The sequence below is a fragment of the Danio rerio genome, chromosome 15, assembly GCF_049306965.1.
Source record: "Danio rerio strain Tuebingen ecotype United States chromosome 15, GRCz12tu, whole genome shotgun sequence".
In the NCBI taxonomy this organism is placed as follows: Eukaryota; Metazoa; Chordata; class Actinopteri; order Cypriniformes; family Danionidae; genus Danio; species Danio rerio.
This window is the reverse complement of record NC_133190.1, coordinates 33,653,510-33,672,598: the sequence shown is the minus strand read 5'-3', so window position 1 is coordinate 33,672,598 and position 19,089 is coordinate 33,653,510. Positions and strand designations below refer to the sequence as shown.

Sequence of the window (19,089 nt, the reverse complement as noted above, 5' to 3'; positions counted from 1 at the left end):
TATGTTCATCTGGAGCTGTTTCATTGTAAATAAACTGTTGAAATGGGCAGTAATCTGTTTTTATTATTATTTGCAAAGGATATTTTAAATAGTAGAAAGTAGAAAAGCTGCAAATAAATTAGCAAACAGTTAAAATTAATAGCTTTTATAAAGAAATTTAATCAATTTATCATATTAATTACTGTATAATTTAAACATTCTGAATAAAGAGAAGTGAATAAATCGCTCATTTAGATTTTACCTTTTGTAGGGATGGTGTACATCAGTGGTGGCCAACCCTATTCCTGGAGAGCCACCTTCCTGCAGATTTCAGTTGCAACCCATATAAAACACTGTTTCTCTATTTGCATGTGTTGTGAAAATTCATGTTTTCTGTCAAATAGATGAAGATGTTTTCTCAATTTATTAGTGTTTTCTATCTGCATGTGTTTTCTAAACTTGCAGCACATTTGATCTCTCTCAGCCACTACACATTTTTTTTTTTTAAATATTGTAATGTTTCAGTGTGTTGTCTCTATTCTTATTTTTTTCTTGTGGGGTCTCTCTTGGATCTGGACTGATCTTCTGTGATCTCGTCTCTGTCATCTGCTGCTGTCTCCCTCTTGATGTCACACCCTTGCTTCTTACCACAAATCTTCATCATTTCCATGTATCTTATTTTCTCATTTCTGTTTACTGGATGTTCAGCGTATGGCATCACCACTGTCTACGTGAGCACTGCAGTCCAGGCCTCCGCTCTCGTTGTCCATACGTCTACAAATATGACAGTTTATCCCCAGCTGCTGAAGGCATTAGCATGACTGCTGCGTTCAAAGAAAGCCACTGAGGCTAAATAGTAGTTTTATCCAGATGTCTGCTTCTATTCCATGTATTTACTATAGATCAAGGGTGTCCAAATTCAGTCCTGGAGGGCCGGTTTCCTGCTTAGTTTAGCTATAGCTTCCTTCAACACACCTCCCTGGAAGTTTCTAGTACACCTAAGAGCTTGATTGGCTAATTCAAGTGTGTTGAATTGCGGTTGGAACTAAATTATGCAGGACACCGGCCCTCCTGGACTGAGTTTGGAAACCCCTACTATAGATGGAGTGTGTTTTGCCGTGTTCATCTTTGTGTTGCTCTTTTAGCCCAAAGTATATTTTAGTTTATCATCATCAAGACTGTTCAGCCAAATTGTATGCACTTTTTCAATTTGTGTGCCCTAATTAGTTTGTCCACAAGGTGGAAACACTGGTCCTAGCTGTTGTTTAACATCCGGAAAAAGACTACAAACTACTTTTTAGTTACATTAGTAGACATAGTGTAATTTTTTTACAAGCAGTAAATAATTGTTTGATTTCAAAGCTTGTTTTATTGCGTTTAACCACACTCATCGTTGATATTATGATATTTAATATATGATATTAAAAGTTTAAATTGTAACCTGCGCTCTTGTCAAAATTTGAACCCAAGAAGACAACAAGAGGACATTTTATGTAGTCTGTATTGGCCCCCTTCAGTATTTGCTTTGTTTTATCTTCAGTTGATGTCATAATGTTTTAATGTCGGAGCTACAACAGGATTAAACAAAATTATACACAGTGTTGGAATATCGAGCCAATATCGAGCGTGTTCAATAAAAAAAGGTCAGGAAAGGGGTTTTCTTTACTGCCAAATAGATTAGTAATTTACTAGATACAAATGAATAATTCGATGACAGAACTCTGGGTTACATTACCCCAATGCAATACTAAAAAATGACATTCAGGAGGTTTGCAACTAACTTAAATTTCCATGACTCCAGCATATATACACAACTGGTATTAACAGATGGAGATTTGGTGTAACGTCACTTATCAGTCATTCTGTAGTCCTTTGGCTCTTGTACACCAAACATACTTTCTCTTTCTGCAACCCTTCTCTGTATACCAGAACTGAACAGTTAAGTGTATCTTTAATGTATTTCACAACTTCTATAAGCATCCAGCTCCTTGTGACATGCCTAGACTTCTTTTTAGACAGCAGTCTGGAGGAAAGGTCCCCGCACTATATTTATTCTTATTTTGCTATTTCCCTCTTGTCAGCAGTTACTTCTAAGAAGTTTGCAACAGAGTAAGAAAGAAGTATGCTTGCTCAATACATTGTACAAAAGAAAAAGATTGATTAATCTGTTGTTAGTCTAAACATTCTTCTTATAAAAAATAAAGACACAAAAGTAATAAAAATTAATACCCTTTTCCCCATAGCAGACACTGGACAGGGATTTATTATTATTATTATTATTTGTAGTTTACTGTTTTCAACTGAGTATAAATCATTTTTTTTGCTTGTCATAAATTACAGTATAGGGAGGAAAAAACAGGATGAATCTTTCTGATTTGATTTTGTGATTTTTGGATTTTTGAGTGTTTGTGCATACACTATTAATCCTGTACTTTAAAAGACTGTGTGTTCAACAACAAAAAACAAATGAAGTATACTTTGGGCTTAAGGCATTACTTGGAAATGATTAGTAATCCCATTTTTGGCTTCTTTCGGGATTTAAAAATTGTTCCTGTTATAACACTCTAGCCAAGCCGATTTAGCTAATCTTTGTAAACGCAAATCATAAATCTAAGGATTTCAAGACATTTGACCTTATAGACTTTACTGAATTGCTTCAGTTTACCCTGTGTGTGCCATCACATGATTTGAATATTAAAATACCTAATGGTTTTGCATTCCACACCATTAATTTTCCATTTTTCACACTTATAGGATTTATAGGATTTAAATCAGGGGTGCTCAAACTTTTATCTTATGACGGGCCAAAAAACAAACTTGATTGAAGTTGGCGAGCCAAAGTTAAATAAACTAAACTGTATTACATTCAAGTTTCCATGGTAAATTATTAATTTATTAATATTTAAAATTTAAACTAAATAAACTTCTTACAATAAAAACATAAACTAAAAATCATTTAGAACAATGTCTTGGGCTTTGTCCGATATCCATCAAATCCATCAAACAGCAATTACATTTTAGCAATAAAAAAATCTGATTGATTCAGAACATTTAACTGAAACATTTAATTTTAGTTAGCTTTTTTGTAGCTCGAAAATTAAACAAACAAGCAAAAAGTTATGTTAAATTAGTATTAGCAATCTGTTTTGCCTCAACCTTTCCCATCATTCTCTCTCCCTTCTCAGAGGCAGTGGCAGGCCAAATCAAAGGTTACCATGGGCCAACTTTGGCCCGCGGGCCCTAGTTTGAGCATTGCTGATTTAAATGAATAATAATTTACCAGATGCTATATTCGGTTCTCCTGAGCCCTGCGAGAGCCTCAAAAATAAGAAATTGACGAGGTGTTTGTAATATATTTTAAAGAATGAAGTATATTTTGACCCAGCAGGATTACGTTCAGGATCTTCTGATGACTAATACCTCTTGTTTATGTGTAAGTGTGTGCGTGTGAGCGATTGCACGCAGAGTTTTGGGTGATTTATTTTTGATGTTATGGTAAATAAGAGAATGTTTAAGCTACGGTGACTGTTCCCTTTATCTGCAACTTTAAAAAAATGTTTAATTTATTGTACAGCTAAGACTCTTATATTATTTGTACAAAATTTTGTATGTTTCCATCGCAATATTTTGGAAAAAGGTACTTTACTCTTTTTGTACAGCTCTTTATATACAGAATGACTCAAACATAAAAATTTACACCTTTAGAATGAGGATTTAATGTTATGTAATTATGAATTAATATTTTGTAAAGCTTGTGTGTCTGTAAGCACATTGTAATTTTATCCTGGCAGAAATAATAAACAAATGAAACATTTTTTTTTTCTTCCACTTCACGCTGGCAGAAACTCGCTGATGCATTATTTTGTTATACATGTAACAATTGCAAACTTAAACGTTTCTACCAGTTTATCCGAAAGAACAAGACTTTAATTTCCTCCCAATGTATAAAAAAAAATGTAAAAACTGTTTGTGGACTAAGAATCCAGTATCTTTAATATCCTGACCATCACTTCTTGCTATGATTGAAGTTACAAAATAGTTTTTATGTATGAAAGGGCACATTGTCATGAATTGATCTCTGTATATCTTTAATCATTTACTCAAATATCTTTTGACCTTGGTTGTTTTCAAAAAGTTGCCAAAAAAATAAAAAGATTCAAAAAAGTGATAAAACGTTTCTTAAATCATCTTCTCTTAAATTAAGTTAAGCCTTATATGTGAGGAGTAATTTCTTAGATATCTCTGCTATTCAAGTCTGTCCACATTTGTCAAACGTTGTAACATTCTTGAGTGTGAATAAGTGAAAAAATTATCAGTAATTATCGAATGTTTGTAATATTAAAATCCTTTTTTATCATTGATTATGTTATGGCTTGGAATTGGAAGTACAGCTATTTCTAAGAAACAAAGGAATTTAAGAAATAGAAATATAGCTATCACAGGTAAATTGTTTCCAACAAATGTTGAATATAAGGTTAATTTATATATCAATTAAATATCGTATTTATGCTAAGATTCTGCTCGGTAATAGTGAATTTACAGTATATTTTCAAAGAGTATGACCTCAAGCCTTTTGCACCTGTTTTTAATCAGACCAACCGCATCTTGCTCAAATTAGCTTCTCGCGATGACCGAAAAAATGTTTATAAACGTATAGGATTATTATAAAATATTGCAATATATCTTATATAACTCTTTCTTGAACGGGTTGGTTATGTGAATAAATCTACAATCAAGGATACAGTTTAAACTACGTTTTTGAATAATATATTCTACCCCATACTGTACCTCAGCCTAACTTCCTGTTTTATCGTAAAAGGAGAAAGCGAAACCTACACGTTTTTCTTTGGAAAACGGACATTGGAGGTGGTTCACTGCTGTGTTCAGAAGGAGTTTCTTTAGGCTTTGTCTATCGGTTTTGTCTGCTCACTTGAAACTGCAAGATAAATAACTGGAAGAATGGCTTTTTACCAGCAACAACCTTTCTATAACCCGGTAAGTCCCTAGTTATTTGTGTTCGGGAAAAAATCAGAATTTGCATTTATATCTTCTTAATACTTGTGTTTTGGGCTGTTTTGAGTTACTTTGCTTATCCTCGCGATAAGACTTTTTGCCTGCCTATAAAATGCCGCAAAATCCACAAAAAAGGGGGCATGGGGCAAGTTGACACACATAGGGAGGGGTTTATTTCTGACTTCGTTCCTTCTTTATAGTTTAGAGGGTCAGATCATATCCTCAAGCTTTATTTTGACTCCACAGAGTAATTTAATTACATATGTTTTCCGCTAGGCAAACAGTTCAGTTCACACAGTGAAGTGTTGTATGCCTTTATGAAAAAAAAGTATTTCCTTGAACATACTTGAATATATAGAGGATTTGTGCAACTTGTCACTTGTAATTAAGAAGTTTTTTTTTTCTGAATAACCTAGCCCTGCTGAAAAATCCAATTTAAACTAGCTGGTTGGCTGGTTTTAGATGGTCGGCCAGCCTGGTTTTAGAGGGGTTTTGCGCATTTCCAGGCCGGTTTCCAGCATTTCCAGCCTGGTCTTAGCTGGTCAGGCTGGGAGATGACCAGCTAAAACCAGCTTGACCAGCCTAGCCAGGCTGAGAGTCCAGACAAAACCAGTTATGTCCAGCTTAAACAAGGCTGGTCAAGCTGGACTTAGCTGGTCATTTTCCAGGTAAGACCATGCTGGAAATGGGCAATACCCCTCTAAAACCAGGCTGGTCGACCAGCTAAAACCTACTAACCAGCCTAGGCTGGTTTAAGCTGGATTTTTCAGTGGGGCGTTTTATTCAGTTTGCCTTAAAGCAAAAAACGCCAGTTAAACTTTTCGTTTTAGTATTTTTACTTTAAACCAGCCGTTTAGTCCAAAGTACAATTTTACTTGTATATATTTTTTTATTTAAAGTAAACCAAATGAATTCAATTACAAATAGTACACATATTATATTATAAATATTATATTATCATGTTGCACAGTTGCGGGGCACTTTGTGCGCTTTTACTGAAGCATTCATAGAGAAAACATACACCACAATTAGGCCAACAGACTACAGTGTGGGTAAATGTGAAAAAAGTTTGAGAATTGAGCACATTAAAGTAAAAATGACAATCATTGATATTCAAATGATGAAATAATTAAATTTACAGAAATTCTGAATGAGTTCAAATTCATTTATTTATAAAGCAAATTTAAAAACAGCCACAAGACTGACCAAAATGCTGTACATAAGACGGAGTAAAATAAAGAGAGGGTATAAAAACATACAAATGAAGCAAGAGAAACGACTGAATCAATTTTAAAATTAAGCAGTAGAAAAGACCATTAAAATAATATTAAAAGGCCATCCTGAACAGGTACGTTTTTAGGAGGGATTTAGAAATAAATAGTAATGGAACCATTCTAATCTTAAGGGGCAAAGTGTTTTATAACCACAGATCCGCCACAGAGAAACTTCTGTCCCCGTTATGTTTCAGTCTGCACTGTGGATCCGGGATTCAAACTCGCCACTCACTCAAAACATGCCAAGAGCACTTCTGCACCATATGGTCATTGCAGTAGTCTAACCGTGAAGTAATACAAGTTTAAACAGCCAGAATGAGGTGTTTGAAATAAACACCTGATGAATGAGTGTAATTTGAAACTTTCACATGCCCTAATTTCATTTCCATATCTTGCTTACCATGTAATTCTATCCATTTATTGGCCAAAATGCAGACTAAAACAGTATTCATAGCTGTAAATTGGACATAGGTTTGTGGTTAGAAAAGTAGTAATGATTTCTTACCGGATTACCAGTATGCCTACTTATGTTTCGTATCAATATTTACATCTAAACAGAGAATTCCATTCAGAGGCCCAATTCAGGGCGGCCTGCAGGACGGGAAAAGCATTATCATAAGTGGACGGGTTTTACCAGGTGCTAACAGGTGAGGAATAATATAAAAGTTTTCAAAAACAAAAGTTTTTAGGTGGATAGATTATTTAGTTTATTAAAACTTTCTTCTCTGTATAAAAAAGTGCTTCTGTGAAAAAGTGGGATATACCTGGTGGCTTTATTTTTAATAGTGTATTCTGCTGAATTTTTGTTCAGTGTGATAAAGAGTTGCAACAATGATAATACACATACTGTTTGTTTTTAACAAGCTTGACTTTTATTGTTAATAGTTTAGTTGTTTCATGGTCACACACACTCCTCCACACTGTTTTTTTTTTTTTTTACTAAAGTAGGGAAATATTTAACTTGTCAGCTGATTAGTATTACATACCTAGTGACTGGTTGTGTCAGAAATTGCATAGGCCTACTGTTTTGAGATGCTACTAATTTTGAAAAGGAAATTACATTGTTATCATTACATTGTGTGTAATCTGGACATACTGTTGCATGTGACCTACCATGCAGCTACATTCACAAATCCTTTTCATAACAAAATGTCCATCATATACACAATTTAGAGTCTAACCTACGGTGACTAAGAGAGATTAAACCTTGCGGTAAAAAAAATAATAAAAAAGTTGACTCAACCAAAGTCCTTTTAATGCAAGTCAACTTACTCGGCAGCCATCTTTGAAACGCCTCTCAAGCAGTATGTTTGGGCATTCTATCTGAATGGGGAAACATCAAATTCTCCAAAACTGTTTGCCAAGCTTATGATTACATTAAATATTTGGAATCATCAATAAATGTAAACAACAACTGACTCGTATGTTTCGCTTCTAAATGTATGAATCAAACTAAATTGGCATATTTTCAGGGTAGCCAAGCTAATGTGCATGCACACTCGAAAAGAACAATATTATGACACCAACCTCATTTGTAATCGTTCTACACACTATCATCCTCTGGATAATGCTTCGTCAGATTGCACGGGTCTTCAGAAGTAATCCACAACTTGGTGTTGATGGCGAATCTCCTCCAGAAATGACAGCGACGGCATTTAAATAGTTGCTGTCATGTGATGTGCATTTGACAGGATGGACTGTACCTCAAGTTTATTTCACACAGATTACAAAACCGAAACACTTTGGTTTTCAAATGCACTTGGTTCGTTTAAAAGTACAAATTTTAAGCTTTATTTGAAATATTTTTTATGTCTGTGAAGCAAGTATTAGCTGAGATTCCAGTGCATTTGTTGACCACAAAAACTGTCGTAAAAGCACACGTCTGGTCCCTGGAGAAACGTTTCTCAATAGCAATCGATGATTGGCTCCTGTACTTGTAAGTGGGACTTCATTCGCCATATTGACCGTTACACTTTTCCCCATTCAAAACTTGTGTATTCCATAGTCTTTGACTCAACTCAAAATTGTAAGGCAACTTGCTGCAGAGCTTTTTTGAGTTGACTCAACTTTCAACCCAATTACTTTACTTGATCTAAGTTGAGAAACTCAAAAATGATCTGGAGCTGAGTGCCTTACAATTTTAAGTTGTCAACTTTTTTACAGTGTTGCTGCAGGTTATGTAAACCCATGCAAATAGAAAAAATACATTAACAACGTGAAAAGATATCTTCCTCAATTTGACAACACATGCAAATACAGACATTTACTGCAAATGAAGCAGACCTCAATGAAAATGTTTTGGGGGACCGCAAAAATGTACTTTTTTTTGTTCTTTGTATGTTTGTAAGCCCTAATCTGACATCTTAACAGAAAGCAGCAGAGTTTGTCACTTTTTGGGGCCCCCTGACACATTTCCGCTGTGGTCTGTGGAAAATGCGGGGTTGTTTTGTGTAGTTTTGTTCCTATGTATGTGTGTGTATCACATATATCAGGGGTGCCCAAACTCAGTCCTGGAAGGCCGGTGTCCTGCATATTTTCGTTCCAACCCCAATTAAACACACCTGAACCAGCCACTCAAGCTCTTTCTAGGTATACAGATTGGTATAAGGTTGGAGTTAAACTATACAGGACACTGGCCCTCCAAGACCGAGTTTAGGCACCCCTGACATATACATAATAAATATATGTACACATATATTGTGTCAAACAATAAACTGTTATATTGGATGGGTTTAATCATGATTCATTTTCGCCCAGCACTACTATGTTTGTGTGTGTGTGTTTTGCTTTAACACAAAGTAGATAAATTTCTAATCAAGTGTCATTGATTTATTATTGTATTTTAGAACCAATCTATCTATTGAAATACTTCTTTTGTCACACTCCCTTATTACTCTTTCACGTCCTCAGTTTGTCTTAAAGCCTTTGATTGTTCTTTGTCCTGCAGGTTTCATGTGAACCTACAGTGTGGTTCTCATTCAGGGGCTAACGTTGCTCTTCACTTTAACCCACGCTATGAAGACACTGACTATGTAGTGCACAACTCATATCTGAACAGGACCTGGGGCTCAGAGGAGCGCAAGTATGAATCTCCCTTTGCTAAAGGTCAAACATTCACCCTGCAGATCCTCGTTGCCCAAGACAGATACAAGGTACAGGAATGTTCACCTTGTTCAAGTGTTTTTGAGCAGCATTAGCCCCATTGGCCATATATCTTTGATTTATTTAAGTGTATTAAGTTATAAATGGTAAATTATCTCAGGAGTTTGACCTCTTCTTACTTTTCTGGATCTGTCTAGATATCTACAAATGGCAGACATTTTATGGATTACAAACATCGGATACCATTCACTCAGGTCGACACAGTCGCAGTGGAGGGAATGGTGGAAGTGAACTCTGTTGCCTTCCAGAATCCTGCGGTGAGGGAAAAAAATGCACATGTGGTCATAACAAATCTTTTCTCACAAATGACTTCCTTTTTTAGAGCCATTTTTGGCAATCATTTGCTAGTATGTTTTGAAATAATGTGTAAAATCAAAGAGCAACTCCAAGTTTCATTCAACACATGAATATATATATATATATATATATATATATATATATATATATATATATATATATATATATATATATATATATATGCGCCGTCGATATATATTCTCACAAAAAAACTGCATAGTTGCAATCTAAACAACTATATTCTCAACTAAAAAAAGCCTCAAAAGTACATTTTGTTGTCTAACAACAGTAGTATTTGTCAAACTGTAGTGTCTCTGCTTGTTGCTGGCTGTATGTGGGCGGAGTGATACACAGTGAAGGGTGAAGAGGCTTTTGTGTGATGTTACTTGCAAAATAATGCACTGCTATCAGCCAATCAGATTCAAGAACCAGACAGAACTGTTGTATATATATAGCGACGCAGTGTAGTGCTGTACCCTCACAGCAAGAAGGTCGCTGGTTTGTACCTCGGCTCAGTTGGCTTTTCATACATTTTAATAAAAAAGGGATCGAGCAGAAGAAAGTGAGTGACTTAGTACTAGAAAAAACTGCACAAATTAGAAATTGATCATTACAAATGTAGAACTATTAAAGGTTTCATTTACTGCAATAAACTGATTATCAGTGTAATTTAATATATTAGTATGGCTTGAAGTGTCCAAATACATTTTTAATGCATACTGTAGATTTCTATGAGCATTTGTGATTGAATCAAAAAACTAAACAACATGATTTTGTTTGGTCTTTGCAGCCCTATTTCCCTCCACAACCAGCCTTTCCAGTGAGTCCTACCCTGTACCTGTCACAGTAAAATCAGCTCACAGCTAAACTTAAGTTACAGTATAACTCTGCAGTACCTTTGTACTCTATTCTTTTTCCAGGGTTTCATTCCTCCCCAAGCAGGCTATGCGGTAAGATGGAAATATCTTTAGTTGATTCATAAGGACATTATTATCTTCATGTCAGCTGTCATAAACCTCTCCTGTTCCTCTTTTACAGCCTCAGTATGCTGTACCTCCAGGATGTGGGGTAAGTGGTCAATAAGTCATGAAATACATCATGTGACAACCTTATGAGATCAAAGGTCATATCTTTATGTATTTTATGATTCATTTAGCGCTCTACAAAAGCAGTCAGTGTTTAACATGAAAACATCTGTGGATGTAATGCCAACTTTTCGAATTTTGTAGATTGTTGACAGTAGATTAATCTTGATGATGCATCATATTTCCAGCCTCGCTTATCTTTCATCACTGTCAGGTGTTTTTGTGGTGTTTTCCCCTTGTGAGAAAGTGATAATAATGCACAATTGTGTTTCCCTACAGTTCCCTGCCTTCCCTTCTGCACCAAACTATGTAAGAGCAGCTCTCACAACAGGAAATGATATCAAAACATTAACACGAGCACCCCACCAGTGCTGATATACAGCCATAGCACACTGCTACGAGTGTGATATTTCCTTTATACAACAGTTCGACGGCACAATCTTGTACATAAAAAAGAAAATCAAACACAGAGAGTCTATAACCCTTTTGTATTAGGCACTACTTTGTTCTGCCATTCATTCACATCTGCAGCTGACGTCAAAACAGCAGAAGCCGTTACTAATTCACCAACATCACTTTAGAGCTATTGTTTAAATGACTGTCTAAAGTGATGACAAAACTGCTGATTTACACTTTAAGATTATAAGGCTGAAAGTGACATGAAATGCCATCATCTACAGAGATATCTTCTTACAGTGTTACAGCCTACAGTATTTCTCTGTTGCAATCGGGATTTCAGAATAATCAACCCCGAAAATAAGAACGAATCCACTAACGTTACCAGTCTGCTGTTGTGTTTGCGATAAGGAAAAACGCAAAACTTGCAGACTTATTCTTATTTCAACCAAGCTTATATCTGTTAACACAACACACATTCCTGATATGCGAGCAAATCGGTATAAATACAGCACTACAACATACAAAAAGATAGAGTTCATCTAACCTGCCAACATGTCTCTGTGTATGTATATACTGTATATATATATATATATATATATATATATATATATATATATATGTGTGTGTGTGTGTGTGTGTGTGTGTGTGTGTGTGTGTGTATATATATGTATATGTGTATATGTGTGTGTGCGTGCGTGCGTGCGTTTATTGATGATTCCACACGGTATTATAAGGCATAAGTATAATAATATTATTATATTTATTCTTTTTTTTGCATATATTTTATTGTAATACGTTTGTATAACTTACAGTATATAACTTAAATATACTGTTAAAGTCAAAAATATTAGCCCTTTCCTGAAATGTAAATATTTGCAAAAATATTTCTTAAGCATTATTTAACAGAGAGAAGATTTCTTTAATACATTTTTTAAACGTGATACTTGTAATAACTAATTACTTTTGTCTTTGATCTGGGGACAGTACATAATATTAATCGCTTATTTTGCATGATAGTAATAGGCTCAAAGGGCAATTTGAGGACATAAGTAGGTTATTATGTTAATGAGGCAAGTTATTGGATAACAGTAGTTTGTTCTGTAAAGGGGCTAATAATATTGCTCTTAAAATTGTTTTGCAAAAAAAAAAAAAAAAAACTGCTGTTATTTTAGCTAAAGAAAAAAAACATTCCACAGGAAAACTTCATTGGTCTTTTAAATAGCACTTAAAATGTATTGTAGAAATATATGATTTTGTATTGTATATGACTTCACTTGAACATTTTACACTCATTTTTAAATATCTCTTTAATTTTACCCACATTTAGACCATCCCATACAAAACGGTCATGAATGGGGGACTTCACCCAGGCAAAAACATTGTCATCAATGGAATTGTCAACCCTAATGCTAAAAGGTTAGACATTTAATTGCCATAGTGTTGTTTGAATTTCAACTAACATTTTTTTATTAAATCATTTTGTAAATCTGCTTTATTGAAATTAATTCCTCCATTTTTCTACTTCCTCCATCAGAATAACATTCAACCTGTGCTACAGAAGTGGGATTGCGTTTCACTACAATCCCCGTTTTGATGAGAATGTTGTTGTGAGAAACACCAACCAGATGGAGAAATGGGGTGCGGAGGAACGGTTTGGAGGGCTGCCATTTCACAAAGGACAACCTTTTCAGGTAGAACTTACCCTGAACATATGAGATTGTTGCTGTTAAAGAGATTGTTTACCTCAAAATGTTTATTAACCTAAAGTATACCCTCCAAACCCATTGGAGAAAACACAAAAAGGCTTTTTAAAGAATGCTGGAATCCCACAGCCTTTGACTTTTATACATTTTTTTTCAAATATTTTATATAGCAGAACAAGGAAAGTCATTAATGTTTGGAACCACTTGAGGGTAAATCCAGTCCTGCTTAAACACATCTGCAGTTCATATTTAGCTGGTTCAGTTGTACTTTATCTGGGCTGGAGCTAAAGTTTGCAGGAAAGTAGAACAGGATTGGGTACCCTGTTTTAGCATGTTTAACATTAATTAGCATGTTGTTAACATGTTTTCATCTTGCGTGCAGGACAGAATGCTGCTAGCATGTTGTAGCATTGTTGAATGTTTTTAAAGTACTAAGCACACATCTAGCATTTATGAGCATTTTGTTAACAGCTAGCATAAGGCTGGACTATATGGCAAAAATTTAAATCATGATACATTTCTTAATTTCAGTCAATACGATATAATTTCAATATGGATATGGACAATACACGGTTATGAACTGCCAAGAACGCACACAATAGATGTCTGTACCTACAAATGTCTGCAAACTGAATTTGCAAAGTCTTTAATATCTCCAGGCTCTTTTTTGTTGTTTTAAAGTACAAAAAAAATGAATGTTGACTTTTTATTTGTACTTAGCCTTTACAAACAGATGAGTATATTCATAGTTCTGGTTGCTTTTCATCTTGAACGTTCTTTAAGGGTTCTATCTGACTATATATATTTGTGTATAATTACCCAATTAACATTTAACATAAAATAGTTCTTATATATTTTATATAGTCTTTTTATATAATATGTTTGTGAGTTTTATTTTGTCAGTTTGCTAGAGTGCTATACCAGCATGCAGCGAGTTTGTTTGTGTGAGTGTTAATTTGGGTGTATATAGGAGAATCAAGTATATGCAAGGATCAAGTTTAAATGCATGTGTGTGTGTAAATGTGTATGCATGCATCAAGTTTTTATGTATATGTGCAAGTTTCATACATGTTTTAAACATAGTACAGGTTTATATACGAGTAATTTAGGTGTATATGCACGTGTTGATAAGCAAAGTTTGATTTAAATACTACACGGCATCTCATAGCCATCTGAGTTAGCTTCATTGCGTTCTCTTCATACACCGCTGGTTTGGTGAGGCGACAGGTGGGTTTAAACTTTTATGATGCCACATCTTCTGACTCTCAGTATGTTCTGTCGGACGGAACAGATTTGATGTGTTCCCGCTGCTTGGCAGCAACACTCTCCTGCACATTTTGCAGAGCACCAAAACTATACGTTTATCGAAACTTAAAAAGCCGAACCATTTCCACACCACTGCATTAGTCTTTCCTCTCTCATCAACTAATTTATAAAACACTTATTTTGTAGCAAAAACTTTCTGCGACGGCCCTTATTTAACTGCTGAGCGCTGGGAGCATGTCAGTGATGTACGTCATCACGCAAGTGACATCGCGCTCTTTCTGACGGCTGAGCACTGAAAGTCATTCAGTGACAAATGATACAATGTATAAGATCATATATGTATATATAATAAAACATACATATGCAAATTTATATCGAAGTACCGGAAATGGGTTTAAAAATCATGTCACCGTTATTGAAAAAAAAAATGATCGCTATATATATTGATATCGAATTATTTTCCAGCCATAAGCTTGCAGTATGAACTAGCATATTAGTATTAATTAGCATTTTTATGGTATATACTAACATGTTTTAACATGTTGGTCATATAAGTTAGCATGTTTTTATACTAAAATAACACGCATTAGCATATTTAACTTATTAAGCACATGTTTTAGCTGTTTTTAAACATGTATTAGCACATCTCTATCATAAGCATTGCGAGCTTCCATGTTTAATTACTACCATGGTTAATGTTATAACATTAACACCATTTTAAAACACTGCTATTTAATATTTAAAAGTTTTGGCACCTTAATTAAAAGTATAAATTTTTTTTGTATAGGTATCATTGTGTGGTTTAAATTGTACAAATCTGAGTAGTTTAAAAAGATATATGAGCAGATAGCAGACATACATCTGCAAAACATATTCTGAAGAGTGTCTTGTCTGAAAAACAAGACTAGAAATATTCAAGAAAGAATTATTAAGCTTAAATAGTGAGATATATCCAGCTGCAGAACGCACGTTTTAGGCACACACAATCTAGGACACACGATTTAGGAAAACCATACAGTACCAAATCAACTCTTTATCATTATCGCCACCTATTGAATTTCACAAGTATGGTTTCCCATTTCAGTCATTATTATTATTATATCGTAATGATCATTTTAACATCTCTGCAGTTTCTGAACTTAAATTATGTAACACTTATGACTTTTTATGACTTTATTCACGTGTCCACATACACAAAGAAAACATAATAGACCGCCTAATTGTTTTATTAAGTGTAATAAACTAATTCAAGATCTTAATATTATCATACTTGGTTAAAATCACTTTGTTGTAAAATATAAAAAGTAAACAATAATATGTCACTTTAAAATAAATTAGCCTACTATAGTTAATCATTTAAACAATATATATATATAGCCTATATATAGTTATAAACTGATTATCTTAACTGATTATCTGATTATAATTATAAGTTTATATATAAACTACTATCTTTATCTGTCACAGCTGTTAGTTATATATATATATATATATATATATATATATATATATATATATATATATATATATATATATATATATATATATATATATATATATATATATATATATAATGACTGATTAAAAACTGTTCAGTCTATTATATTAAATGGCGATCGGAAACAATGCTCCCCATTCGGCCGTCTCAATTGCAATATTTGTGAAATAAAGTAAAGTAGACACTATTGTTTATTGTGTACAATATTTATTAACCAAATATATCAAAATATATTGATGACAATGTTCAAAAAGATGTTAATAACATTAACATCTGTCGTAACCATACATGGTTTGCCTGGATTGTGTGTGCCAGATTGTGTGTGCCTAAAACGTGTGTGGTTCTGCAGGCCTGCAGCTGGATATTATTGTAAAGAGTAGATGAATATGTACATTTGACTGTAAATAGGATTTATTGTTGCCATTAAACAATACAAACTTACATATATGCATGCGAAACAAACAGAAGCCATTCACATTACTCTAAAACAGGGGTTCTCAATCTCAGTGCTGGAGGTCCAGTGTCCTGCAGATTTTAGCTCCAACCCCAATCAGAAACACCTGGCCTAGCTAATCAAGCTATAAAGCTGCAGTCACACTAGTGCTTGTGTGTGCAAAATTCTGTCGTATCGCGCTGCGAAAAGGGGTAGAATTAAACAAAATGATTAGACGTTAAAAAAGCGAGCAATTGGTTCATATTTTAAATTCTTGTCCAGAGAGGTCATGTTTTGATCCTCGATTGGTCTCACACAGTCATGTGATGCCTTTTTGCAGGTCAGAGTTCACCAAGCTTGAACTTTGCACCGCCGCAACATGCGAAACTTGACGCATGACCTTGCATTTCTGGTCTGACGCATTCGCGTGCGTATGAATGAAAGTCTATCGGGAGAAAAGCCTAGTGTGATTGCAGGCTTTCTAGAAACATCCTTGCAGGCGTTTTGAGGCAAGTTGGAGCTAAAATCTCCTGGACACCGGATTTCCAGGACTGGGTTTGAGAACCCCTGCTCTAAAAGCTGTCATTGTGGCTTGAATGTTAACTATACTTGTTTGTTTTGTATTTGTGTTGCAGGTCACCATCTCCTGTAATCCCCAACACTACAATGTCTTTGTCAATGGCAAACAAGTACACACTTACAAACATCGCTACACAAAGCTGAACGACATCGACATTTTAGAGATTTGTGGAGATCTGCAGCTGACTTCAGTGCAGGCCTAGCAGAGACGTCTGTTTAAGACGGAAATCATGAATAAAAGAAAAACAAGGGAATGCATTACTAATTATTGTGCTCTGCAATGCTAAAATATGACTGAATGTGAACATAAACAGTTTTTTAATGTGGTTTAGCTTCACATATAATATGTTCTGTAGTTGCATGTTTTTATATAACTGTTGGTAGCCGAGAGAACTCAACGTGCTGCAACATAAGAAAACATCTTTGCCGGTTTGACAAAAAACATTTCCATTGTGGTCCGTGCTATTTGCATTTGTTGTGAGGATTTTCATCATGTTTTCTATTTGTGTTTGCATTGTGAGGATTTGCAACACGTGTGCCGATTAAGGTGTTTTCTTTATTTGCTAATGTTTTTTGTATTTGTGTATTTCTAAGTTGCAGCAGGTTGAGCTCTCTTGATCATTATATGCATGCTTAAAGCTATAAATCAGCAAATCATGTCATAATCATGGAAATGAATGTCCTATTGACCTTATTCTACAATGCAGAAGTGCGCTCATTTTGTGATTGTTTTAGAACTTCTGTTTCTGGTGCCAATGAAATAGAATTGACTAATAAATGGCAGAAAAATGTCTACTACTTGTTCTACAAACAAAAATAAAAGAATATAATAAGGAAATGTCAGTTTGCAACATCAAGCATCATCACAAGCTGTTTTTAATACCTTAAAATCACTAAAAGTGAAGGAGACCGGAAGTCTTTAGGCAGATTCCAATGACTGCGTCCACTCATACATGAAGAATAAGGTCAATATTGTTTGTCCAATCAAAATGTTTCCTAATCAAAATGGTTTAATGAACCAGGCTTTTCAAGAAGAGTATTGCAGCATTTTTGCTGTTTTTCAGCTCTAAAGCTTAATATTTCAACAGGGCTTAAATGTTTTTTGTTATCTGTGATTTATTATATGAATAGTATTCCATGTGTCCAGGTATATTCACCAAGACTCTTTCTAAAGAAATATGCTACTTTCTTTTGGTTATAATAATGTGAAGGCAGTCGAATTGAAGGAACTCATTTGTTAAATAATTCTGACTTCAACTGTAGTAACAGTTTTCTCTCTGTTTATGTTACATTTCATTTATCATTAAGGTGGCAGTAGAGTCATATTACTTTGCCATTTTATTACTGTGAACTTGAAACTGTCAACCTGGTTAATGCTCAAAAAAACAATAAAGTTTTTACCATTTAAGTTTTGTTGTCACTAACATTATTGTTTGTATTTAAAATACACTACACTTCCACAAAGAATAAAACTAATTTAAGGTTCAGTAAAAAACATTAATAGCAAAAAACTACTAATAGTATTAGTCAAGCATCAGAATAGATGCATGTATTACTTTCAAACAAATCAAATGTTTAGGTCAAATTTAGTAGACTGCTGTTGTGCTTGCAGTGTTTTAAAAAAAATTAAGGAGTTTGGTGAAAATTAAAAATCTGAATAAATTTGAAAATGTTATTTGTTTATACAGCAACGCAATGGCGCAGTAGGTAGTGCTGTCGCCTCACAGCAAGAAGGTCACTGGTTCCAGCTTCAACTGGGTCAGTTGGCGTTTCTGTGTGGAGTTTGCATGTTCTCCCTGCCTTCGCGTGGGTTTCCTCTGGATCCTCCGGTTACCCCCACAGTCCTAAGACATGCGGTACAGGTGAATTGGGTAGGCTAAATTGTCTGTAGTGAATGAGTGTGTGTGATTGTTTCTCAGAGATGGGTTGCGGCTGGGCATTCACTGTGTAAAAACGTGCTAGATTAGTTGGCGGTTCATTCCGCTGTGGTGACCCCGGATTAATAAAGGGACTTAGCCGATAAGAAAATTAATAAATGAATGAATTTGTTTATACAGTTTCATACAGACAAAAATAGGTTTTGCTAAATTGTTGCAAAAAATGTATATAGGCCAAATTTAATTCATTAATTTGTTTTCTTTTCGGCTTAGTCCCTTTCAAGAGTTCCCACTTAGATATACTAGGCGTTAATAGCAGGTTTGGCATGCTGTCCCAGGAGAGAACCCTAAGCTCGGAGATACTTGAGCCCAAGGCTCCCGCCCGGTCAATAAACGTATAAGGGGATCCAAGATCTGGTAGGTCTCGATAGCTCCCCCTTAGAAAAGAGAGAAAAAAGAGGAGATGGGGTGGAAGGGGGAATTCTTCCAAAAAAAAAGATAGAGCAGTAGGGAAAAAACAATCC

General features: G+C 34.7%; 3 protein-coding genes across 12 annotated transcripts in view; 2 read left to right on the top strand and 1 right to left on the bottom strand.

Annotated features, from left to right (window-relative positions):
• Positions 1-19,089, bottom strand: part of or40a1 (odorant receptor, family 40, subfamily A, member 1) — a 617,996-nt gene that overhangs the window by 274,349 nt on the left and 324,558 nt on the right. The gene's annotated exons all lie outside the window — the stretch shown is intronic.
• ksr1b (kinase suppressor of ras 1b) overlaps positions 1-19,089 on the top strand; it is a 98,407-nt gene that overhangs the window by 75,404 nt on the left and 3,914 nt on the right. For 3 of the 8 annotated variants that reach the window (XM_021466453.3, XM_021466452.3, XM_073923850.1), the window contains one exon: positions 688-3,812. The exons of 3 other annotated variants lie outside the window; for them this stretch is intronic. In XM_021466453.3, coding sequence (XP_021322128.1) covers positions 688-826 — 139 coding nt within the window. In that variant the 3' untranslated portion in view covers positions 827-3,812. Of the gene's footprint in view, positions 1-687; positions 3,813-19,089 lie in introns of those variants that run through there. 2 more of the 8 variants (XR_012390938.1, XR_012390937.1) reach the window with 2 other exon arrangements.
• On the top strand, positions 4,577-18,096 carry lgals9l3 (lectin, galactoside-binding, soluble, 9 (galectin 9)-like 3). 2 transcript variants are annotated; one of them, NM_001001817.2, is made up of 11 exons: positions 4,577-4,974; positions 6,825-6,913; positions 9,214-9,418; positions 9,566-9,685; positions 10,516-10,545; positions 10,646-10,675; positions 10,764-10,793; positions 11,090-11,119; positions 12,537-12,625; positions 12,744-12,900; positions 16,745-18,096. In NM_001001817.2, exons 1-11 carry the CDS (start codon positions 4,939-4,941, stop codon positions 16,889-16,891), a joined length of 963 nt encoding a protein of 320 aa, NP_001001817.2. In that variant the 5' UTR covers positions 4,577-4,938; the 3' UTR covers positions 16,892-18,096. The 2 variants fall into 2 exon arrangements, with proteins under 2 accessions (NP_001001817.2, XP_068069572.1); XM_068213471.2 differs by lacking the exon at positions 10,516-10,545 and having other exon boundaries at positions 4,839-4,974.

Coding starts and splice junctions, on each gene's coding strand:
- lgals9l3 (NM_001001817.2), top strand. CDS start 4,939: ATGGCTTTTTACCAGCAACAACCTTTCTATAACCCG. Junction 9,419..9,565: donor TTGCCCAAGACAGATACAAG/GTACAGGAATGT, acceptor GGATCTGTCTAG/ATATCTACAAATGGCAGACA. Junction 10,794..11,089: donor CTGTACCTCCAGGATGTGGG/GTAAGTGGTCAA, acceptor GTTTCCCTACAG/TTCCCTGCCTTCCCTTCTGC.